At 42.9% G+C, this 26439-nt stretch overlaps 1 protein-coding gene across 3 annotated transcripts; it reads right to left on the minus strand.

The window, feature by feature from the left end:
• Positions 1–1129: 1129 nt before the first annotated feature.
• On the minus strand, positions 1130–25561 carry LOC103555244 (uncharacterized). 3 transcript variants are annotated; one of them, XM_070613917.1, is made up of 5 exons: positions 24533–25561; positions 20285–20389; positions 15245–15369; positions 3506–3580; positions 1130–1690 (listed from the first exon to the last, which is right to left on the minus strand). In XM_070613917.1, the coding sequence occupies exons 1-5, from the start codon at positions 24650–24652 to the stop codon at positions 1687–1689; spliced, it is 429 nt and encodes a 142-aa protein (XP_070470018.1). In that variant the 5' UTR covers positions 24653–25561; the 3' UTR covers positions 1130–1686. The 3 variants fall into 3 exon arrangements, 2 of the variants coding, with proteins under 2 accessions (XP_070470018.1, XP_070470017.1); XR_011538549.1 differs by lacking the exons at positions 1130–1690; positions 3506–3580 and adding an exon at positions 6425–10248 and having other exon boundaries at positions 17471–20389; XM_070613916.1 differs by lacking the exons at positions 1130–1690; positions 3506–3580 and adding an exon at positions 6425–10248.
• Between the last annotated feature and the right edge of the window lie 878 nt (positions 25562–26439).

Here is a 26439-nt window from a genome sequence, read left to right on the forward strand (position 1 = left end):
GGAAGCCCTGCAGGGGAGATGGTGCTCCTGGCACAGTCCCAGAATCTGAGTGGACTTACATGCAGTGTCAGGAATAAAGGCACTGCCTGATATTTACACCTCTACGATCTCCATCTAACTTATGCAGATCCCCGATTTCAATCTTCCCATAAGCAGGTCTTCCTATTTAAAATCCTCAGAATAAGATAGAGCTCCTACAAAGAATCCTGAAGCTGAGTGGGCATAGTTGTGGTTAATAGGCATAGAGTAGGCTGAAAAATCCATGCATAAATTGTCCAGATCTCCCCCTCCCTGGAGTCCAAATACCAACCTTGGAATCAGAGGAGGATCTGGGACAGAGAACACCTGTAGGACAGATGGCATACCTGGCAGAGACTTGGGTAACCATATGGGCACAGGGAGGTTTTCTGTGGCTACAAGGCTCACACACACACACACAGAGTTACAAAAGTGTTTATAAATATTTGTGTATACACAGGTAACATATTTCCTAGCTTTCTCTGGTGAGAACCTAAATGAAATGAAATTTATCAGTTGCATAGACAATAGTTTCTTAGGGCACAAAAAGTAAAAATTATAAAAGACCAAGTGGCTAACTACGCCTCATTAAAGTTTAAAACTCCCACTCTTCAAAAGCTAAAAATAAAAGAGAAAGCCCCAGAGAGAGGAGCTATGTGCAAAACACGCATCTGACAAACGTACTGTCTCCTGAATTTATTAAAATAAAAAAAGAAAGAAATTAAAAACCTCTTAGCACTCAAGAATAAAAGGAAAAAGAAAAAATATAAATGGGCAAAATATTGGGATAGATGCTACATAAAACGTGATATATGAATGGTCAACAGACTCCACAAATACTTACTATTGGAAAAATATAAATAAAACTTCTATAAGATACCACTTCATATTCACTACAATGACTAAAACTAAAAAGACTGACAATACCAAGTGTTGACAAGGATTTGAAGTAACTGAAAGGCTTCTAAATTGTTCTCGGGAGGATAAAATATTGCAACCAATTTGAAAAAAGTCCAACAGTTTCTTATGTAGTTAATGATTCAATTATCATATGATCGACGGCCTTACTATTTACACAAATAATGAAAATATATGACAAGAAAGACAGCTGTAATGAATGTATATAACACCTTTATTCATAATGGCCAAAATCCTGGGAAAAAATAATTTTCTATCAGTAACTGAAGGAACAAACCAAATTTAGATTTATTCATACAATGTCACAGTAACCAGCAAGAAAGAGAAGGAACTAACAGTACAGGCAACAACATGAATGAATCTTAAAAGTATTCACTGAGAGAAAGAAAACATTTAACCTGTGTTAACATATTTATATGAAATTCCGGAATATACAAAATTAATCTATAGTGATAGAAATTACGTCCATGTTTGTCTGAAGCTGGCTTAGAAAAATGATGAACTCCTGGGGGTCTGAGAGAATTGCAGTATTTATCTTGTCGCTCTACATCTTGATTGAGGTATTGTTACATGGTGTATTTATTCATGAAAAGTCTTTAGACTATGTGATTGAAATGTGCGTGCTGCATTGTGTGTCCATTTCCCTTATAAATTTGATTACATTGGCAACCATCATTTTATTACTTCTCATGATTCCATGGGTTGGCTGGGTGGATTTTCCTCTTCGTGTGATGCCATCTGGACCTGCAATCAACTGCAGATGGAAATGGACCAGAACATCCGTTTGCCACCGCCTATGAGTTCATATATAGTTATAGGCAGAATGGTGTACCCCCCAAATTCATATGTTAGTGTCATAACCCCCAGTCCCTCAGAATGTGACTGTGTTTAGAGATAAAGTCTTTAAAGAGCTAATCAAGGTAAAATGAGGTCTTTAAGGTGGGCCCTAATCCAATATGACTGGTATCTTTATTTAAAAAAAACCAGGAGATTAGCACACAGACTCACTCAGAGAGAAGACCACGTGAAGACACAAGGAGAAGACCATCATCTACAAGCCAAGGAGAGAGGCCCTCAGAAGAAACCAACTCTGCCAACAGCTTGATCTTAACTTTTAGCCTCCACAATTGTGAGAAAATATACATTTTGGTGGTTTAAGTCACCCAGTCCGTGGTACTGTGTTATGATAGCCCTAGTGAATCAATACATATATCTTTTAACTTCGGGTCACTTCTCTTTCCGCAGAAACCATATGACCAGGAGAACTTCCTTATCCTGCCTATATTGGGAGAACTTTTCTCTCACCCCTTTCTTTCAAGATCACCCTTGAGTTGGCGTATCGTATGGCAGCCAACCATATTCATCCTGTTTCAACATACCAAGCCAACCCATCTATTAAGCAGTCTGGGTTTGCCTTTGTCCATGAGGTGGTCAAAAGTTGTGAGTGAAGATAAAAGCTTTGGCGCAATACTACCGTATGAGATGGTTCTGGGCTACCTGCTCAAGCAGCTTTTTTTTTGCCCTCAACATCTGTTCACACTCAATCCTGGGTGCAGAACTTGCATCTTTTGATAAATTTTTGTTGAGCTGGCTTGAACCTATGACTTGGAGGTTTGACCACACCCACTTCTGGCCACATAGCACTGGGTCTGTCTCTACCACGGTGCAGCAGCCTCCCATGAACTGTATTTTTAAGAGTCATATTGGGAATTTAAATGCAAATATACTGGGGACTTTAACTTATTCTTTCTTTCTTTCTTTCTTTCTTTTTTCTTGGTGAGGAAGATTGGCCTCGAGCTAACATCTGTTGCTGGTCTTCCCTCTTTTTATTTCCCTTTTTCTCCCCAAATCCCCAGAACATAGTTAAATATCCTAGCTGTACGCCCTTCTAGTTCTTCTATGTGGGATGCTGCCACAGTATGGCTTGATGAGCAGTATGTAGGTCCGCACCCAGGATATGAACTGGTGAACCCCAGGCTGCTGAAGCAGAATGTGCAAACTAAACCATTACACCACTGGGCCAGTCCCTCATTCTTTCTTTAGGATGATGATAGTATCACTGATTTCTAATTTTCTAATTTCTAAATTTCTGATTTCTGATTTTCTACCCAAATTATGATGTTGTTTTATTTCCTTGGCCAGGGGGTCAATTTCAGAGGCTTCCACTTGGTCTTAATCATTAAGATATCCTTTAGAGAGGAAAAACGTCAACGTAGTGGTTATGCCAATCACCATTTACAGCTATCCCAGTTATGCGTTTGGAGACCACGATCCAAACCACAGGATGTGTCTGTAAATGTAGTAGACACAGTGTGATCTGCTTTAGGACCAGGACTCCATTAATTCCCTGGATCGCATACGATCCCAATCAAACAAGGATTCTGGATGATCCTTGGGTGCTTCAAATATCAAAGGCAATTCTGACCTGTGTCCTACAGTCTTTAAAATGCTTACTTACTCTCTTTGCTCCAAGGTACAGTTACAAAGACAGCATTGAGTCCTACTAAGAAAGGACTGGTGAAATCTTCATCATATAAACTTACCCTGGTGTTTACCAGGGTCATCTCACCTGTGAACCAATCCTCTTCTGCGTTCAGTTCCAGGTATAGGTATCAGCTCAGCGCTGGTGTGGCCTCTGCATCTTCTTCAAGCAAAGGGAAAATGCTAACTCTTAATAAGGAAGAGTAGACCAATTCTGTGGGATCATAAGGTTGCTGGGAATCTGGTGTCTTAAGATTTTTGAGTGCATCAGCCCAAATGTCCCCATCCCAAGTATCTGTGGCCCAGAGCAACGGATTCTAGATACCCGAGGTTCATGCTGGTCTGAGCTCAGGATATTCAAAGACTCATTCATGCATTTGAGCTTACTGCTGCTCAGACCATTGTACCTGGCCTTGGTCCCATATCGCCTTTCACTTCGACCTCTTTTCCTATATGAACAGCAATCAGAGAGTGATGGCAGACCCTGGGGAAACTTAGAAATGAGCTGTATATTATATTTTGGCACACTTTTTTTCACTTATTTTTTAGGATGTGTGCAACATAGTGTATTTTATACCATTTCCCTCCACAATTTCAAGTGTAGAAATGTTCTCAGTAGGACATGTTTGATGTACAAACGAGAGGAGATTTAATGGCGAAACAAACAAATAATGTCCTGTTGTTCCGATCAAAGCATAAATTACCCTAGGCCTCGTCCTACCCTAGCCCTTTAGCAATGGCTTCAGTTTACTCCAGAACACCTGTGATTGTAGGCCTAATGTCAGTGAAGTGAAGATTACATGAAATGCTAACAAAAATAAAATGCACTCTTATCTCAGTTGACAAAGCTACGAACAATGGCTTTCAGGAACACGCAGATAGAGTTTTAATCGTTTTACAATACTCTAAGCCCCCTCTTTATTCCCAATAGTGGCGGCTGTTTTTTCTCTTTTTCCTTTAGTGCTTTATCTTGCCCATCTTTAGTTTACCCAGGGTGGCTCTTAAATACTCTATTCACCTTATCCTAAATCCACACTTTCTCCTTCAATGGATTTTGCTCCCTGTTTGCCTTTGTTGTGAGCTCCAAACTAGAGCCCAGTGCAGACTTACACAGTAACTCCCCACGATGAGTCACTACTTCCAAGTCCCTGCAAGGGACACTGAGGGCTCCAAGATTAGGCGGGGAAGGAAACTCATCTTACTAAAAAGATCAAAGACAGAGGAAATGAGCCTGGACAAGGGGTGATACTGTGGGCTTCAAGTTCACATTCTTGGTAGTGAGGACTCACTTCTCTTTGAATTTTTGCTCCAAGGTCTGGGATGAGGGTTGTTTAGAATGCTGTGTCCCAACACTTACTATCCAAGAGCTTCTTCCCTCCTATAGACACTTTGCCGGTTTCAAAAGGCTTTTCCTACGAGTTGCATTGTCAATACTGAAGACAATTTTTTTTTGGTGGAGGGTGGGGTTGGGGGGAAGTGTTCAGCCTTGCTTTCACTAGCCAAATACATTGGTGGCTTCCTCTTACACTTAAGATGAATATAAAAATTCTCACTATGGTCCTTGAGAGTCTTTTAAATTTATCAATTACAAACAACTCTGTCGATAAATGTGTATGTTTCATAAGGACATAGCTCTATGAAATTTGACAACTCAGAGTACTCCTCTCACCAGAATCCAGATCAAGAAGAACACAAAATATGTAAGTGTTAGTAGATATGAGGAGGTTGGCGTGGAATCTGTGAGGGTCTTTTTGAGGTATTTCAGAATGACTGTTCACAGAGTGCAGCCAGGTGTCTGGGTTGGTAAACTGTACATAAATACAGAGCAGGAGCCATCTTACCTGTATGATTGTATGAGTATGAGTCAGCAATGACTGCTATGTCTATGGACGTCTCTCTGGAGAGCACAGAAAGCAGAGCAAAGTTTAGCATCTCTTTATTCTGTGCCCTGTCACAGGTAGACGACAGTAAAAAGTGGAGCAGGAGGTGAAGCACTAGAAGAGAGTCCTGTAAAGAGAGAAGAAGAAAATAGAGCAGAGGGAGGGAACAAAAAGACAGCAGGTGCAGCAAACAGTAGCAAGTAGGATCAGGTTGCAATGATAGGAAAAAGATCAACAGGCTCATCACATAGAAGGAAAGGGCAAAAACAGAGAAAACAAGGAACAGGGGAAAGGCAAGGGGGATAGAGAGAAGGAGGAGGGAAAGGGAAGAGGGAGAGGGAGCAGGGCACAGTGGGAGAGTGGAAGCAACGGATCCTGGGAGGAAAGGTGGGTGATTCATGGTGGAAGGACTTTCTGTCTTGTGGATATCAAGATGCCTTCTTTCTCCTCCTATGTGTACCTTTTCCATATTTCACCTGCATCTCTTCAATTTTAATGTATTGTTATTGAAAACTGTTCATGAAGACAGAATTCAAACTTGGCAGGTCAGCACACTGCATCTGCTCTGCAGTTTGAGTGAATCCAGCCCTACAGCCTCAGGATATCGTGGGCAGGGAACCAAATCAGCCATGGATGGGCAGTCCTGGGAGCACAGTGTCCTGAGTTACTAAGGAGAGCCAATGACTGTGTTTCCGGTCTGTTGGCCAAAACTGATGGTTCCGTGCAGGGGATCAGAGAAGGCAAAGGGCTAGGGATGTCTGAGATCACCTGCTTGATCATCTGTGGAGGAAAGAGGAACGATGCTATGGTGCTCAGCAGTATGTGTGGAATGGGAGGCTGGGGTGTTGGTGTTTAACCAGGACCTGTTGGATTCCAGACACCCTGAACATTCTCTCAGTCCTAGCAGGATGGAGAATCTTCTTCTATGGGGACGAGTTGGTAGGGTTACCCTGGCAAAGTGATTTCATAGAGCTATGTTTTCCTGTTGAAATGGCCAGGCCCTAAAACAAAGCAATAAGGATTAAGCGGGTGGAAAGAGTATGCATGAGACCCCTTGTGTTTAGGTAGTCAAGATTCCACCATGTGCCTCCAGCCTAGTCACAAAAAGACAAAATATGCACCCCCACTGCAGATCCCCGCACCCAGGATCCCCCACTCAACCACCAGAGTAGGGAGAATTCCCATCCCTTGAACCAAAGGGTGAAATGCCATGGTGAGGCACTCTGCGTTCTTTTTTTTTCCCAAAAAAATTGGCCCTAAGCTAACATCTGTTACCAATCTTTTTTGTCTTCTTTTTCTTCTCCCCAAAGTCCTCCAGTACATAGCTGTACATATTCTAGTTGCAGGTCCTTCTAGTTCTGCTATGCAGGATGCCATCTCAGCATGGCTTGATGAGAGGCTATAGGTCTCCACTCAGGATCCGAAACCGCGAAACCCTGGGCCTCCGAAGCAGTGTGCGCGAACTTAACCACTCGGCCATGGGGCCGGCCTCTGGACTCTGCATTCTTAACGGACTCACCAACTTCTGTGTAAGCAATCCAGTGGTGGAATAGTGCACAAAAGCAGGCCCACCCAGGAATGGTGATGAGCATCAGGAGGATGCAAAGACTGCCAAGAAGGTGGGAGCCAGGCGAGAGCCAGAGGGACAAGGAAGGATTTAAGAAAAGACCTTCTTGCAGTTCCTCTGTCTTTAATGATATAATATTATAATATGGGCAGAATGTGAATAAATAATATTAGTGACTTGTGATAAGTATTCTTTTAATCACCCTGAGAAACATAGAGGTTAACTCAATAGAACCTGGACTCAAGGTGCTCAGGTTATAATCCAAGCTGTATTAATTCCTGGCTGTGGTACCTGAGGACAAGTCATTGAACAGCTCTTTGCCTCAGATTCCTCAACTGTGAAATGTAAATAATTATAGAACTTCTCTTACAGGGCTACTGCCAAAATTAACCATTTAATACATGGAATACACTTGGAATATTACCGAAAACCAAGTAAATACTCAATACGTTTGGATTTGTATTGTATACTATATGGTTAGTAATTATTATTACTGACATTTTAGCAATAATGAACACTGCTTTAATAAATAAGGATCTATCTCTTTTTCAAACTTCACAATACGCATAACAATATGGATTTATCCCTCTAGTTTACAAGTTTCTCTTCATTCCTAATCGCAGGACAAATTTCAATCATACTATTAATAGAAATGCAAAATATAATATCAATTATGCATCATAACTATCGCAATTTCATATAGATTAAGAGAGAAGAACAGGATTCATCAGGGCAGTATTAATCATGGTTATAATGTTACGTTAATCCAGATTAGTGATGTACTGAAATTGTCCCCATTTCCTAAAGGGAAACCAATACTCCTAAATAAAATGCCAATATTTTTATGACTTAGCCCTGGAATGCTGCTGAGACCAGCTAGGCAGCCAGCCGAAGGGGCAGACGGAATTAATAGACAGAACACAATCTATATTATTCAATGGACAGAGGACCATCAGCCTCAAGGACTGAGGTGAGGTCCCTCAGATCACCACATATTTATTTGCAGGTAAAGAATCACAAGCATGTACAATAGCAGAAACTCATGCCTGCAGGGACACGCAGGCCAGAGTCCAAAGGTTCTATTCTTCATCCCCTGAAGCACACCAGTCCATCCCAGGTCATTCCCTTGGGGAGTATCTTAAGGACAATCAGCAAGGTATGCAGGCCGCATTCTGTTCCTGCAAGGGTCCGGCGTTCCTAAGCCCCTTGCCTTCATGCCCAATAACATATTCCCTTCCGGCCTGACAGTCCAAAGCACAAGCAATCTGGTATAATGATTATGAGAATCAGCAGATCACATATCCCCCCCAGTCACCCATTTGGAATTTAGTTTTCCTTAGGCTTAAAACCTAGCAAGAATGCTGCTATGATCTTCTTCAGCATTTCCCCCTTTTTGTTTTTGTAAGAGGAGGTAGGTGGTCTGGGCAGTTTCTCTCTTAGTCAGTTCTCAGAAGGTTTATCTCATGCATCGGAGGACTAAGCAGAAAATAATGAAAAATATACATCCTGATATAACAGTTCCAATAAGGCCACTGCCAATGGTTTTTATCCAATCAGTAGGAAGCATCTTTGACAAGCCAGTATGTATACCATGAAATAGTTCAGATTCAGGTAGCGATGATAACTTAGCATCTTGCATATGTTTTACTTTAGCTTGCAATAAATCTATATCTAATGTGAGATTGTCCTTGAGGTGGCCCTTTAAGTGCCGCCTTCTAGTGCTCCAGGCATGCTTGCTATCATTATAAGGATGTGGTGTGATACAGAACTCAGTAACATTCCACTCACATTGCAGTCTGACTAGCTTTTTTAAGTTATGGACTTCATCTCCCAATATTAATGCAGCATTTCCCAGATCCACTAGCCATTCATTGATTCCCTGATCAATTCTTATCTGACTGTTCCATGCTTCACAGGCATTTTTGTGCCATTGTTGAACAAAGGTAGTGGTTTGAATTGTTTGATGCAGTGCCACCCCAGCAACAGCAGCAGTGGATGCTATTGCTATAATGCCTAGTATAGCAGTGATTAATAATCCTATAAATCTTTTAGATCTTTTTAAGATTTTCTGAATTATTTGTAGTAAGGCGTGGGTATCAGGAGATCCCTCCCATGGCCTATTTTGACCTACTGGAAGCCAAATGCCCAAATGTCGCCTCAATAGCATATATGAGTAAGACTCATCATATAAGGAGCTATTGAGACAAGTGTATAATTTGCAATCCTTACAATCCACAGTTTTAGCTGCTTCATTAATAGATACTGTGCCTATGGCCAATACATATGGATCTCGGACACAGGCTTTGATGTAAAAAGTCCAATTGGCGGATGTGTTGAAAGACAATTTTGTGTTCTCATAGTTTCCATCCCAAATTCTGAATCGCCTTAGACTGAAGGTTAGTTTCCATAAGTCAATCTGTGATCGACCCATATTAAATTGAGGTTGCAGAGGAGAAAATCCTTCCCCACACCATAAAATGGGATATACACTATGTGTTGTAATAGTCATGTGCTTAGACCCTGAAATTTGCCATCTTAACCTTTTATAGGGATTGCAGGCGGAGTCTGTGTGGGAGCAATTTGAGACTGCATACCCCTTGTGGGACCAGTCCCATACTGTTCCACAGGAACCATTAATCAAAATTACCCCCGCTGTCCCGCAACAAATATCTCAATGTATTCAATCAATTTTATCCACCCATAATCTTTGGCCAGCACACACTGGACGATTTGGAGCTGTAAGATTGTTTTGAGGGGCAATAGAATAGTGGAAACTGTAGCCCGATAACATATGCAATTGTGCTTTGCTATGATTTCTATCGAGCATGTAAGTAGATAGCCAAGCCTGTGTAGTGAAATTTAAACAACCTCTTCCTCTTCCTATGCAAACAGGCCAAGGGTTGAAACCAAAATCACTTATTTCGTACGAGGTGGCTTCTTCCGTTTCAAATATAGGTAGACAGACATCCTCGGGCCCCGAGACCCAAGATGAATCATTAAGATATACAGGGACAGAATTTTCTCCCCAGTTCAATTCTCTGATCAATGGGGGATTAGGAATATAAGCCCAATATGTGTAAGTACTGTTATTCGACTGGGCTATGGCCCTGGGTATACTTATGGCCACTAACACCAAGGGCGAACATCACCAGAGCCAAGTTATATGGAGTGACAGGTTTCTTCTCTTGTTCTAACACCCTCTCTGTTTGTTGAGTCAATCTATTTGTGCCCAGGTTGGAATTGATGCACGATGCGTCTGAGACAGCAGGAATGTGGTTTTGGTAGTCTTCAGGCTTAGACCCTGAAAACTCGTCACCGGTGGTTCGACGTCCCACGCTAATCGACGTTTTCTTGGCGGGGTGCTCATGATATGGCTTAAGATGTCTAGAAGGAACCCAGATCGGTTTTTCTAAATCTCCTGGCAAAACGCAAGCAAAACCTTGTCCCCATGTTATTAATGACCCCCAATTCCATGTATTACTCCCAGGATCGAACCACCAGATAGATGGTTTGTTTTTCTTCTTCTGCTCTTGTACATAATGCTTTTCTGCTGGGGTCCCTTCCTCATATGGTTGCAAAAAATTCAAAGTGAATAATGCTTTATAAATTCTTTGTGGAGGGGAGATAGTGCCATCTCCCCCTTTTTGTTCTTGTAGCATGGCTTTCAAAGTTCGATTTGCTCGTTCTACAATGGCCTGTCCCTGAGGATTGTATGGAATGCCTGTAGAATGGCGGATACGCCAATCTGTTAAGAATCTAGCAAGAGAGACGCTGGTATAGGCCGGACCGTTATCTGTCTTTATGGCTTTAGGTCGGCCCATTACTGCCACACAACTACGGAGGTGCATAATCACATGTTTGGCAGTCTTTCCCATGGTGGCAGTTGCCCAAATATAATGAGAAAAAGTATCATTACAGTACATCTACAAATGACATCTTCCCAAAGGAGGTAATATGAGTAACATCCATTTGCCAGAGGTCATTAGGTTTTAAACCTCTAGGATTAACTCCTGTATGAGTTTCAGGGACTATGTTTACTTCTTGACAAGTGGGACAAGTTCGTACAATTTGATTAGCTTGGGCCCATAATAAGTCACATTGCATCTTTAAACCTTTAGCATTACAGTGAGTTAAAGCATGAAGATGTTGAGCGTTAGAAAAAATTGGGAATAGTAATGCATCTGCTCGGGCGTTTCCCTCTGTGAGAGGTCCTGGAAGAGAAGCATGGGCTTTGATATGGGTTATGTAAAATATGTGGTGCCGGTTACGAATGGTTGTTTGTAGATCATTGAAAAGAACATATAAGGAATTGGGAAGATTTTCTTTGATAAGTGCTGTTTCAATCAAACGTGTTACTTGAACAGCATATTGGGAATCAGATAAAATATTAATAGGTTCCTGGATATTTTGCAAAGCAGGAGTGATCGCTTTTAACTCAGCCTGCTGAGCTGATAATCCAGGGGTATCTATCACACAGGTATATGCTGCAGTGTAACTAGCCTTATGATTACTAGAGCCATCTGTAAATATAATGTTGGCATCAGATATAGGAGTCAATTTTGTGATCTCTGGAACGATCCACTGAGTCCTTTGTAAAAATTGTAATACAGGTATTTTGGGAAAATGATAATCTATTTTTTCCCACATAATCAGCAAAAGCCAATTGCCATTTCATATGATTTTGAAAACATTGTGATACTTCTTCGTGGGATAACAACAAGCAAACAGTATCTAGGTCATTTCCAGAAAGTTGTTTAGTTTTTTCTCATCCCCGACTTATTACTTCAGCAATAAGATCTAGGTATGGGGTAACGGATTTAGACATATTATTAGGTAAGAATATGCATTTTATTAAATTATTTTGCTGCATTAGAATTCCTGCTGGTAAATGGGTATAGAAATAACATGTAATGAAATTGGAATATGAAGGTTGACTCTATGCATTTGGGCAGTTTGAACATATCGCTCAATTAGTTCTAATTCTTGATTTGCTTCTTTTGTCAAGCTTCTAGGGCTATATAAATCAGAATTTCCTCTCAGAAGAGAGAATAAATGTGATAAAGCATATGTAGGTATTCCTAATTTTGGTCTTAGCCAGTTAATGTCACCAAGCAATTTTTGTAAATCATTTAAAGTAGTGATCGAGTCCCTCCAAATTTGAACCTTTTGAGATCTGATAGTGGTTTTTTCTACTATTGTGCCTAAATAGAGATAAGGTTCGGTGAGTTGAACTTTTTCTGGGGCTATTTTTAGCCCTGCGTGATTCAAATGAAGTTGTAATTCTTGGAAGACAGTAGACAATAAATTAGTGTCTGGGGCTGCACAAAGGATGTCATCCATATAATGAATAATATACGCTTGTGGGTATTTTGCCCTCATGGGGTCTATAGCTTTAGCAACATAATTTTGACATACAGTAGGGCTATTCAACATCCCTTGTGGTAGGACAGTCCAATGAAACCTCTTGTATGGCTCAGCCAAATTGATGGAGGGCACAGAGAAAGCAAAGCACATTTGATCCTTTTCATGTAGAGGGATGGTAAAGAAACAATCTTTCAGATCTATGACTAAAATTTTCCAGTCCTTTGGTATCATGTTAGGACTCAGTAATCGAGGTTGTAAGGCACCCATAGGAATTATAGTAACATTAATAGCTCTCAAATTGGTTAACATTCTCCATTTTTTCTGTTTTCTTTTTAATTGCAAAAACAGGAGAATTCCACGGGCTAAACATCTCCTTGATCTGTCCCTTTTCCAGTTGTTCATTAACTAATTCTCTAAGAGCTTCCAATTTCTCCTTTTGTAAAGGCCATTGCTCCACCCACACAGGTTTGTCAGATTTCCACGCCAATGCTATAGGCATCGGTGGGGGAAGCTTTATATGAGCAGTGGCCTCCATTAAAAAGGCAAGTATCCAAATCCATGTTTATTCTGTTTCCCGCTAGGGACTACAGGGCTTACTTCTCCCTGTAATTGCTTTCCTACTCCTAAACCCGGGACATAGTGTTGTTTTTCCATAATTTTTTGTGACTGCTCCTTATAGAATACCTGAGGAGGAATATATATTTCTGTTTTCCATTGTTCTAACAAGTCTCATCCCGGTAGATTAATGGGAAGATCAGCGACATAAGGCTGTAAGGTAGCCTTTTGTCCATCCGGCCGCATGCAATGTAATACATTTGAACTCTGCCGCAACGCCTGTGCTTCCCCAAGGCCGATACCTGAAATCAGGGGAGGAATGGTAGGCCAGCGATAAGGCCAGTGTTTAGAGCTGATGATAGAGACATCTGCCCCAGTATCAGTTAACCCATCAAATGTTTTTCCATTGATGTTAATTTTGCAGCTTGGTGAAAATTCTAAAATTTTTTCAATAAGGAAAACCCCCACTTGTCGCATACTGCCAAATCCTTGTTGCCCTCTAGTTTGTTGTGGTTTCCTAGAGCAATATAGGGCAAGATTAAAAGTTGAGCAATGTGATCTCCCTTTTTTATCCACCAGGGAATTGGTGTAGACACCATAACCTTTATTCCCCCTTGATAATCACTATCTATAACCCCAGTATGCAACCTAACCCCTTGTGAAGTCAATCCTGACCTCCCTAAAAGTAGCCCAACCGTGCCTTTAAGTAAGGGACCATACATCCCAGTGTTAATCAGAGTAGGAGTTTCAGCGGGAGTGACCATACAATTCTTACTGCTGGTTAGGTCTACTGTGGCACTTCTGCTCGTGGCTGGGGATAAATCCAAGGCACGGCGTTGTAATTGTTGCTGTTTTCCTGCTTCTAAGCAGGGAAGGCCCCCTCGTTTGTCGGGGCTGGGAGCCCGCCCCTCCGGTAGTTTCCCCATAGTACATTCCTATTCTTATGAGATTTAGATTGGCGTTGACTAGCCCGGTGATTCCCTTTCTAGCAACAAGGACACAGCCCAGGAACGGCAGGTGTTTTCCTTATTTTTCGGTTAGAGCCATTATCACTTTTCTGCCTTTTTATCCTGCATTCCTTTCGAGTGTGGCCCAATTTCCCACAACTAAAACATACTCCGGGAAATTCGCCCACTCACAGCCCTGCCATGGCTTGTGCTAACATCTCCGCCTTAAAAGTCTCAGTTCCCACTCCCTGGCACATTTTTATATAATCAGTCAAATTACCCTTTCCCTTAAATGGCCCCAGTAGCTTCTTACAATCAGAATTAGCATTCTCATAAGCCAATAATTGTAAAATAGTGTCTGCTGCCTCTCCATCAGTTATCTGTCGTTTAATAGCTTCTTGTAGTCTAGGAATACATTGTGTGTGGTTCTTTAGCCCCTTGATTCTCTGAAATGAGACTGTGGCAGAACTTTTCGTCTCAACCTTTTCCCAGGATCTCAGGCATCAGCGTTTTAATTGTTCTCCAGCCTGATCCTCCATCCTTAGCTGATTTTGTACTTCAGCCTAAGGTCCGATGCCCATCAGTCGTTCTAAAGAGATCGGGATCTGTCTGGCGGCTGCTGTCTCAGCATGATCTTGCCACCACCTACGAAATTGTAAAACCTCCCCAGGGGCTAAGACAGTCTTTGTCAAAGTTGACCAGTCCGCAGGCATCAGTCCATTGCCCTTAGCAATCCCCTGAACTACCCCGACTGTGAAGGGAGAGTTAACTCCATAATTCTGAACTGCATGGTTTAACTCTTTTAAGATCTTCAAAGGAAAAGGATCATGAACAGCTTCATACATGCCGTGGGGATTTTGAGGATCAACACCAGGGGCCGCTCTCTCATGAACCATTACAGGGAATGCCATGTGAAGAGCTTCCACATCTCCCTCCTTTACTGCTGGTCTAATCCCCATTTGTAAGGGTGAAAGTGTGGAAGCCGGAGGACGCTTAGCTATGGTGCCACCAACAAACTCCGGAACCGGAGTCAGGGAAGGAATGGGACCAGAGGGGGCGGTGGAAACATATCATCAGGCTCAGCTGCCGTCAGCCACATGTGCTCCTTCCTCTTAGTAGCTGTCCCTTCAGGGACTGCATATTCAGGACTCTTTATGTCATCAGTAAAGGAGCCTCCATCTTCTCTGTCTGTCTTTCCTCTGAGGAGTCATGGGTTTGGAGGGGCTCTAGTACGGAAGGAAACCAAGTGTTCCATATAGTCACAGGCATCGGAATGCCCTTCTGATATTCTTTAATTCAGTTCCCACCTTTTCCCATGGTTGTAAATCTAACGTACCTAGAGTAGGAAACCAAGTACAATGCTTCTCAATGATTTGCAACATCTCAATTTATTTTTACTGACCATAGCCACCCCTGCCCTCAGCAATTGCCTGAGTAAGCAGATATAAGGGCGATACCGTTCTGTACTTTCAAAATTACCCATTTACCCTGTTAAAACTTCTGGAAGCACTTACCCACATGGGGAATCTTCTGAGGCCTCACACTGCTTCCAGGTTCCGCACCGCTGAAACTCCACCGTCATTCTTTGGCAACCCTTCCTTCGTGCCTCACGTTGTGCGCCACTTGCTGCTGAGACCAGCTAGGCAGCCAGCCGAATGGGCGGACAGAATTAATGGACAGAACACAATCTATATTATTCACTGGGACAGGCGACCATCAGCCTCAAGGACTGAGGTGAGGTCCCTCGGATCACCACATATTTATTTGCAGGTAAAGAATCACAAGCATGTACAATAGCAGGAACTCATGCCTGCAGGGACACGCAGGCCAGAGTCCAAAGGTTCTATTCATCATCCCCTGAAGCACACCAGTCCATCCCAGGTCATTCCCTTGGGGAATATCTCAAGGACAATCAGCAAGGTATGCAGGCCGCATTCTGTTCCTGCAAGGGCTGGGGGTTCCTAAGCCCCTTGCCTTCATGCCCAATAACATATCCCCCTCTGGCCTGACAGTCCAAAGCACAAGCAATCTGGTATAATGATTATGAGAATCAGCAGATCACATATCCCCCCCAGTCACCCATTTGGAATTTAGTTTCTTTAGGCTTAAAGCCTAGCAAGAATGCTGCTATGATCCCCTGCAGCACTGGAAAGGTCCTGAGATATTAAAGAACTCTGTAGGAGGTCACGGCATTGCTCAGAGATTAGTCCTCATAATCATTATTCCCCATTGTCCTTCAAAGTTGGCCGTAAATTTTCTTGGACAGAGCCACGGCCCTACATCCTCATCTCATGCTGGCCACTGACCAGGGTGAGGTCATGACCTAGTCTCTCCCCATCCTCTGAAAATGTCCAAGCCCAGACAGGCGTGTAGAAGGACCTTACTTGGAGATCAGGGGCCTGTAATATACAACATACCCCAGCATATGACATATAATCTTTTTTAGGCCATGACAAACACCCAGCCTTTTGCCTCAGGAGGAGGCCACACACAGGTCAAGAATCAGGTGATTGTCCCCATGCCCCATTCCAGGGTCTCTCAGTGCCACTAATGAACTCATCCAATCCCCTTGCATAAGCAAGGGGGGGAAATGCTACATTGTATCCTGTGGTGATAGATTAGTCAGAGATACCAGTGCAGTGTGAATCATGTTTATTTTAATATATATTCAGATAATCAGATGTAGAAGTAATTATGGATATGCTTATATACAAAGATTAGCAAATATATATGTAAATATATATATCAAATATACATATATATAAAATACATATTTATTTATTTGCTTCCTGGCTCTGTCTCCTAAACAGACCTAGAAGCATTGACACTCTGATAGCAACGAGCACACCTAGTGCCCAGATATTGGTTTCTAAACACCATTACCCATTAAAAGAAACCAGGGCCCTTTGTAGAAAGGGCTGAGTATAGGGCTGGGACAGGTAAAACACAAGCTGATCCTGTGTATGTTAAAAGGACACATGAAGCAATATGAAAAAAATCCCAAGAGTTAAGGCTGGAACAATTTTCCCAGCAAAATATATAACAATTGAAACAATTAAAATATGGGACAATTTTCCCAGCAAAATAAATATATATAGAATTGAATTATGACTCAAAGAATAAAATGAATATTCATCCATCCATACCAATATTAATAAAATATTGAATAAATAAATAAATGGGGCAAAGGAACAAATCTTTCTTACAAAAGAATTCCAAACAGTATGTGTAGAGACTTGCCTTCTGAGAGGTAGAAATTCATTTCCTTCACCTTAAGTATGGGGGGGACTTACTATATCCCAAAGAATAAAAAATGGAAAGGAGAAAATAGTGACTTTTTAATAGAGAACCATTGAAGAAAGCGTCTTAACCAAGTGGTCAACGCTAATATCAGCAGCGATAATTTATGCTGATATCATGTACCCTCTTGATATGATGCAATGAGAAACATATTCCACCTCTAAGTATACTTTAGAAATATATTTTTTCTGTTTTCAAAGTAAAATTTACTTAATATGTAATATAATGCATTGTATTTGAATTACAATTCCTTTGTAAACCTCTGTTATACTAAATTTATGTGGCCGTAACTATAACTACTATAAAATAATGCAACAAAATTATATGCTGACCATTACAGATTTGTCCTCATCTTTTGTTGAATCTTTTCATCTAGAACCCACTAACTCAATGCAAACAATTAATCTTAAAATGTGACCACTGGAGTGTAGGGGTCTCACCTTCCAGTCTTTTAGGATGTTTGTTGAGAATGTGACTCAAATTAGGTACTTGCCTGTGAGATAACCAATTCACAATGCTACTGACAGAAGATGGAGATGTCTTCGCCTTCGTGATGCTTGGCACATATATGTTGAAAATGATGTATTTGGTAATTTCTAGATTTTCTTATAAGCATGCTCCAAATTTCTCTCTTTCACATACTCCAAGCTCAGCTTCTGGTTTTGCAGGCTGAGGGGAATTAAGGATCTCTACAACATTTGGTTGATGCCACCATCGTTCGTCAGGCAGGTGGACATGGCAAACAAATGATAGGGATCAGATCATTTGCACTACTTTAAGCGACCTGGGTATGCTCTTGACACCACAACATTTCTGCCTGGACATAACTATCCCTCCATTCTGCATACGGATCTGTATTGAGGCTTTAGGAATGCCTAATATTAAGGTCAAAAAAATTTTGCTGGACTTTCCCCTAAAGTCAGACAGTTAGCTTTCATAAAAATTATCTCATTATCTCCTCCCTAAATTTTTCACCTAAGAAAAAACAGATAGTAACAAGATAACATCGCTACACCTATGAATTCATTCATGATGCAACACTAAATATATTAATCCCAGCACTAGATAGTGAGGCTGTTTTCAAGGGTGATGAATGGTGATCTTCTGGGGGTCTGTTGCCGATTAATTAGACGATTTCATTTGAAGATCTTTACAGACAAAACGATTAACCATTAAGGAAATAATTAAATAGGGCCTGTGGGGACCCTCAGAGTCTATTGTGGGTTGAGGCATATAAGCCAGTACATCAGATTGTTGGTGACAGAAAACTAGCTCAAAGTCACTTAAGCTTAAGAGGAGGGACTTACAAGCTCTCCTTATTAGGGAACACAGACCTGCCCCCTGGCTTCAGGCCTGGCTTGGCCCAAAGACTCAGTACCTGTAGGGCTCTCGGTCTGTCTTCCCACCTCACAGCTCTGCCTGACTCTCCTGGCATTGTTCCTCAGACAGGCTCCCAGGATCTGCCAACTCAGCAACCCCACTCAGAAAAGGCAGCTTTTTTGTTCTCAGGCATAAAAAGTTCCAAGGAGAATGCTCATTGTGTCATGTGCCCTTCACTGACCAATCACCATGTGATGCGGGGTCGGTGAGCCGAGGAGTCGAAAGAAAGATTTCTTGGACTCTCAAGATCTGGCGGTAGTGCTCTTTTATTTAGAGAATAGTGTGGAATAGCATGGGGACAGGACCCATGGGCAGTCAGGCTGCTGCGTGGGGACAGGGCCCATGGCAGGAGGAGCTGCTGCTGCTCCCCCCAGTACTGCTGCCAGCATGGGGACAGGACCCGTGGGCAGGCAGAGCTGCTGCGTGGGGACAGGACCCAGGGCAGGAGGAGATGCTGCTGCTGCTTCTGCTGCCAACATGGGTGAAGAGTAAGGCTAAATTTAAGGCATAGGTATGTGAGCCATCTCTTTATAAGACAAAGGAAAGAACATGTAAAAAAGTTAAAATGGTATCAGTGCAGGTGGGGTCTGGCCATTGGGTGGTCCCAAAACTTTTAGATAAGGATCAAATCGGAGTAAGTAAAGGCCAGAAGCCACTACCCTAACTCAGTTACTTGAGGTTGCCAGGCAGTAACCAACTTAAGTCCTTGCCTTCTGCATTAAGAGTTTCCAGAGATAAGGCCATCCTGCCTTCCTCCTGGTGCAGAGGGGGAGGCATGGAGAGTTTCCTTACAAATGTAAATGTTCCCAACAAAGGGCAAGCAAACTCTGCTCCTCGGAGCCTGCTTCTCATCTGCAGTTTTAAAAGTAACCAGCCTAAAATCCTCATTACATGGTCTGCCCTGGGGTACTCTAATGGGACTGGCTTGGCCCAGGCCTTCTACTCGTGTGTCCAGGGAGGAGTGGGACTGCGTGATTCATGGGCCAAAAGGGCCACACGGGTGAGGGAGAAGTTCCTAAAAGAGGAAGACGAGCAACACTGTCAGAAGTCACGGAATGGCAATCTCAGGCGAGAGTGTTCTCCGACCAGAGAGACTGTGATCATACAGCAATCGTCCGCAGGCACCTATCAAGTGCCCCAGATGGGGCCTCATACACCATCCACTCCCCCTTTCCTGTTCCATGCAGGGTCTACTCAGAGCAAAACTACAAAGAGAAGCCTCTCTCTGTCTGTTGCAGCCTTGTCGATCTGCATCCTCAATGCAGTGCTCCTCTCCCACACACCGTAGGGACAGGCTCCCAGAAGCCATGTTTGTACCACGTGATCCCGCTCTGCCCGCAGGTGATGTAAGAGGCAAGTCTCAGAACTGAGCTCATCAGGTTATTTGCTGAGGAATTTGGAATCGGGGCCAATAAGGGAGATTTTCCTGTGTGGCTGGACACAAAACATGGGAATTCGAGAGCTTTGTGTGGCCAGGATTTTTATTTTGAAACAAGAAAAGCCGGGGGCTGAGAAATAAGTAACAAAGACACAGAGAGATAAGTGGAGAGAGAAATGTATATATACACATACACATATAACAAAGATATGCAGAGAGCCGTATAGGCAGAGGGCAGAGAAAGAGATCTCAGAATCTTTCCAGTTTCTGATTCCACCCCTCCTGAGGTCCAGCTGTTTTCCATGCTGCATGCCATGAGGTACACTCTGATTTCTTAACTCCCTTTTTAATGAGCTCCCTAGAGTTCGTTTCTCTTACTTTCAGCCCAGAATCATAACCCCCATGGCGAGTTTCAGGAAACAGGCCAGTGAGTAGGGAGGCTGTTTTCCAGACACAAGACTGTGACACAACACACTACCTCTCTGAGAAAACTCACCATGCCCCAAGGGTGCTGAAGGTGAGTTGTTGCACAGAGCTCTTGAGCATCAAGCTGTACCACCAGAGAACCGCCTCGGTTTGGAAGAATTGAGTGAAGTTTTGCCTGGGGGGGAGGGAGAGGATAGACTTGAATTGGATCCTGGCAGCAGCTGGGATGTGTAATTTAAACACTCCACTGGGAGCCAGCCTGGGGTTGTAGTGGTTAAGTTCTTGCACTCCACTTCGGCAGCCCAGTGTTCTCAGGTTCGGACCCTGGCCACGGACCTAGCACCACTCATCCAGCCACACTGTGGTAGCATCCCACATAAAACGGAGGCAGATTGACACAGATGTTAGCTAGAGGCCAATCTTCCTCACAGCAAAAAAAACCAACAACACTCCATTGCTCTAAAAAGGATCATGTAACCTGGAGCCAGCAGGACAGTCCTGGTTTAAATATTCTGCTAACATCAGCCTGGATATTGTCACAATGGCCCCTTAGGAACTCATTTATGGTCACACTCACTCATGGTAACACAGCTAAAACTGATTCCCAGATCTAGTAAGGAGAAGATTTTAACACATGTTTCACAGGATCAAGAGAAGGATAACTTTTCATCTGAATTCATAAAGCCCCAACAATACTAACCCCTTATTGTTAATTACATGTAGCATGAATAGATTGAAAACAATGGGCCTGAGCATCTTTCTAATTGGAGGACTTTGAGCAAATTGCTTGAATTCCCTGGGTATCAGCGAACATTTTTCTTAGTTAAATAGCCATCACTTCATAGGGTTATTGTTAGGATTAAATTTGCCAATATAAAGTGCTTAGTACGGTGCCCAGCACATAGGAAGTGCTGAATAAATATCAGCTCATTATTATTACTGAAAATATAGGGCTGCCTCCATCATCTTAATTTCAGAGACAGATGACCTCTTCCCTTGTTGAAAAATATTACATGCACCACTGTGGCCATTACATATTCTTCACTTTGTGTTGCTAAATAATCTCTATGGTAATGCAGAAAACTGTAGTAACAAAACTCTAGCAACTCAGAGAAACATGCAATACCACACTCAAGACTCTTATAAAGCTTTCAAAGATTATTTCCTGTTAATGGCTTTTAATGAGATCGTTGAGATTCACCATAAAACTCTTCAGACAGGTACAGATTTGGAGTGGTCACACGGGAGCGGGGTAAGTTGTGTTTTAAGTGGTGGGCTGAAGTGGGCTGAGAAGACAATGTCTTGATTGAAAATTTGTTGATATCACAACAATCCCTAATTCTCAGTATTTACCAGGCAGGTGAGCTGGTTTCCTCAGAAAAACTCTAGACTCCCAAAGCTTTATAATCTTTGGAGCGTGTCTACATATCAAAATCATGGGGTTTTCTGCCATCTACTGGTCATTTTTGAGAAGGACAACAGTCTTTGAGCAAAGATGGTGGGGTCTTTGATGCCTCTTTTCTTTCTTGGCCCACCTGGGGCCTTGCCCACAAAGCTCACTTGAACTGTGGGGTGTGGAAATGGGTTTGTGGAGTCAGTGATAGGGCTTTTGGGGTTGCTGATGGTGGTGCACGAAGATATGGACGTGTGTGGGATCAGTGATGAGTGTCTGTGGGTTCAGTAGCCAGAGGCTGTGGGTCAGTGAGTGAGGCTGGAGGCTGAGTGATGGAAAGGCTATGGAATCAGAAGTGGAGTTTCCCTGTAGTTAATGACATGGTCTCTGCAAGTAATGTCTAGAATTAAAGGTTGAAATATTTGAGATGCAGAATCCATTTTGTCTATGGTACACAGCCTATGGGGTAAGGGATGTTTAGACGAGGTGTCTGTGATATGGAGTCTGGAGGCTCAGGGTGTGGGGCGTTATGTTAGTGAGGTTGGGTTCCTGTAGTAGTGATGCTAGTCTGTGAGTTTGCTGATATATCAGCTCTGGATATAGTGATGGGGTCTCTAGGATCAGTAATGGGAGGCTGTAGAGTCAGTACGTGGGCGATGGAAGGTCTTTACTGTCAGAATTTGGGTCTGTAGGACAAGTGAGTCTGGGTTTTAGGTAGTGAGTATGGGCCTGTGAGGAAGGAATGGGGCATATAGTTTCAGTAATGTATTGTCTGTGGGCTTTTATATCCCCACCTCGACCAGTCATTAGAGACAGGCTGCCTGCAGGAAGCAGACATACACATGACTGATGCAGTTCTATCAAATAGGGGCAATTCCTTGAGACTGACTCAGATGTAAGATGTTAGCACCCATCGTTCCCAAATGCCTGAGCCCTGAAAGAGGGATTGGCTGTGCCCTACACCATAAACTAAAACAAAGAATAAGATTATAATTGTGGAAAACCCAAAAGAATAATCAGAAGTCACTACAAACAACCATAGTATTTGTTAAAATAGCAAATCATAGAATCAACAAACAAAAATCAATACGCTTGATACATACCTATATAAACCAGTAGAAGATAGAATGGAGTGAAAATACCCTGTTAGCAATCACAAGTAAATAAATAAATAAGTAAATGAATGACTAGGCACAAATGTAACCCCAAAAGGACCAGCACAAGGACACACATTACCTAATTAATGTTTTTGATTACTAAAAATATGCATAATCTGAGTTTAATCACAAGAGATATCAGACAAACCAAAAGGGAGGAAGTTTCTACACAATAAGCTGACTGAACTGTTCCAAAATGTGGAAGTAATGAAATAAAAAGAAGAACTGAGGAACTGTTTCATAGTAAAGAAGTCTAAAGAGGTGTGATAACTAAATACAATGGGTGATGATTGAGTGGATCGCCCAGATTTAAAAAAAAAAAAATCTATCTGTAGGGGGCCAGCCCAGTGGCGCAGTGGTTAAGTTCACGTGCTCTGCTTTGGCGGCTGGGGTGTTTGCCAGTTCGGATCCCGGGTGCAGACTTAGCACTACTCATCAAGCCATGCTGTGGCAGGCGTCCCACATATAAAGTAGAGGAACATGGGCACAGATGTTAGCTCAGGGCCAATCTTCCTCAGCAAAAGAAGAGGAGGATTGGAAGTGGATATTAGCTCAGGGCTAATCTTCCTCGAAAAAAAAAATCCATCTGTAAAGTCATTACTGGATTGACAAAAAGTTTTGAAAACTGATTATATATTAAGTAAGCTTATTGGATCAACTTGCAATTTCTTGGCTGTGTATGAAAATATCCTAGTTCTCAGGAGATGCATATATTCAGGGGTGAAATATCTTAATGTCTGCAATTTACCTTCCAAGTGGTCAAGCACTAAAACGTGCATGTAATTTTCAAAAAGTTTTAAAAATATTGACAAATAAGAAGCTCCAAAACACATGTGAACTATAAACATTCTCAGAAGACACAAAAACCAACTTGAATGAATGGAAAGGTACATTGTATCTGAGACTCTCTAAAATTAGATTTTAAGATAAAGATTCAAATTATCATTATTTGTGAAGGATATGCTCCTGACACAACCAACAAGAGAGTTGTAGAAGCAAGATAGGGAGGGAAGAAAGTAGGGAGCAATCTTAGGCTAAAGCACCATTCATGGCAGCCTCCAGGCTCACCCTCAGGGGATGCTAGTGTGTAAGCTTTGTCCCCAGTCACCCTGATTTTTTTAAATAAAAATTATATTTATTTAAGATGTACAACATGATGATTTGCTCTACATCCATGTGGTGTAATGATTACTACAGTCAAGCTGATTAACATATCATCTCACATAGCTACCATGTTGTTTTGTGATGAGATCACCTGAAATCTGTTCTTTTAGCAAATTTCCAGTATTTGATCCAGCCAGATGTTGGTGAATCTGGGGGATACCACACAGGTCCTCACTTTGGGGGGAGGTCATCAAGAGGACGTGACCAACAGTTGGACCCATGAGCAGGACCCAGGTAGTTGGAGGCTCGCCACCCCGTCCCCTGTCCTTGGAATGGGCAGTCTGCTTGACTTCCTTGCTCCCAGAAGCTGCTGCAAGGATACAGCCTTGAGAAAGAAGTGTGGTGTTAAGACTACCTGGACTAGGTAAATGAATGAACATAGTTAAGGCTTATATATATTCTTAAGATTCTGGTGGGCAGGTGCGGAAATCTACTTGTCTTGCAACCACCCAAGACACGCCTCGCAAGTAAGTTCCCTTACTGATCAAACTTGCCACCTACCGATCTGGAGTGGTCTGCCTTTTTCTTTGGTCTCTCCTTGCCCTCCTTGTACCAGCCACTTACACCTGAGAAGTTCAAGGGCAGGTTGCCTAGCAACACTCACCAGGGAGGGAGGACATCTGAAAATGCAGCGGTAAGAGAGCTGTAGCATCTGAACAGTCTCCAGGAGACTTGGGATGCAGGGAATCTTAAGTCCATGAACTCCGTGTGCCGCCTGATCCATTTCTTCCTCCTCTTAGTCTTGGGTGCTGATGTACTAGAACTGGAACAACACCAAAAATAAATGAGGTTTCAAAATCACCGTCACTGAGGTAAATCCAATACCTTTTCCTTTTCCATTTCCACTCTTATAAAAAAAAATCTCTCCAAATTGCTCCTTCTGAGGGAGTTTGATGGTCCCTGGTATCTAACAACTTATAGTGAAGACATAAGATTCCGTCCCCGTTTCTTCTCTCCACGACGTACTCAACACTCCCTTGGAACTCCAGAGACCCAATATCCCTTTTGCCCATCCATTGTGAGGACTGTGGTTATGAACTGAGGCCTACTCAACAATCGCAATTACTCATCACAGGTGAGCGCCCCGTCCATGGACAGGCCCTCAACCTTGCTACTCCCCGTGAATGGAGCACTCTACTTCTGCGACTCTACACCAACAAGGACCAAGGGCCCCCTCTCCACGATCTGGGCAAATGCTGGACCATCATTCATGGCTGACGGGACCAGCCTCAGGGTTTCCAGATCCTCTGGGGCTGACTACCTAGGGCCCATAGCATGTCCTTCCCAGGGACATCCATACACACTCTGCTGACTCTCAGGCCATGCTCTCTGATCACTGCAGGCTATCTGAGGAGGGGGAAACTGCACTTCACAAGATGTCATCTGGTTTATTTCTGGTACCGGCTCACCACAGAGCAGAGATTAGGTTTCCAGGCCGCATACAGAATGGGATGCAGCTGTCAAGTGAGTGTCCTCCTTAGTATTTTTTCTCTGCAGCCCAGGCACTGGTCCTTGTCCCATTTCCTTGTTCCTAGATCTTCCTGCCTGTTGTCTCCCTCTCTCAATGACCTCTGCTCCCTCACCCTCTTCCTGTTTTCTGGTGTCCCCACTGCCTCTTTCCTGTTCCTGCCCTCTTCCCCTGCTTCCTTCCTGTTTCCTGGCCTCCTCCCTGCCTCCTTCCTGTTCCCTGCCCCCCCCCACTTCCTTCCTGTTCCCTGGCCTCCCCTCTGCTTCCTTCCTGTTCCCTGGCACCTCTCACTGTCCCCCCTTAGCCTCTACTTGTATTTAGACCCCTGTTGCCCTTGTCTTTTCAGGATGGGGCTTGTGAACTAGAGGTGGGAAAAGAGTGGCAACAAGTCCTGTATCTCCCTCCACCCCTAGGTTCAACCCTGCCTCCGCTGTCTGTATGCCCCTGCCTTCAACCTGGTTTCACAGAGTGTGTGTGGAAACAAAGAGACTGTGACTATAGTATATGGGAAGGAAGCCAGTCCATATCTTCCATGTGTGGCCCCTCAGAATCTGATCACTGTTCACGGAGGCAAGTTGAGGTGTAGCCTAATGGTCCCCCTCCAGTGATGAATCCTGATACATACCTGCCCGCTTACAACCTGAATTCCAACAATTCCTCCCCATCTGATAACCCCTCTGGACACCAGTCCACCATCCCATCCAATGATCCCACCAACCCACCCAATTCTAAATCCAATGACCCTTCTTCCATCCAGTCCACAAATAACAACTCTGAATGCAGAAGCTCCCCTAGCCCACTTCACTTTCACTCCAAAGACTCCTCCAGCCAGTCCGTTTACAACTCTGAACCCAAGGACTGCTTGGGTTATAGTGTTCGGTTCCTTGATGTGGTGACAAGCTGGGATAACTTTATGAAAGTTTATTTAGTTGCACACTTAATTTTTGTTCACTTTCTGCCAGTAGTATATGCATCAATAAAATTTACAAAAATAAAATAAATCTCAGGGTGACAAACGCCACCCTGATGACAAATACCCTTGA

Source organism: Equus przewalskii, chromosome 3 (assembly GCF_037783145.1).
Source record: "Equus przewalskii isolate Varuska chromosome 3, EquPr2, whole genome shotgun sequence".
In the NCBI taxonomy this organism is placed as follows: domain Eukaryota; kingdom Metazoa; phylum Chordata; class Mammalia; order Perissodactyla; family Equidae; genus Equus; species Equus przewalskii.

Coding starts and splice junctions, on each gene's coding strand:
- LOC103555244 (XM_070613916.1), bottom strand. CDS start 24,652: ATGGATCAGGCGGCACACGGAGTTCATGGACTTAAGATTCCCTGCATC. Junction 20,390..24,532: donor TCAGATGTCCTCCCTCCCTG/GTGAGTGTTGCT, acceptor CCTCCCCCCCAG/GCAAAACTTCACTCAATTCT. Junction 10,249..15,244: donor TCAGAAGATTCCCCATGTGG/GTAAGTGCTTCC, acceptor GGTTCCTTCTAG/ACATCTTAAGCCATATCATG.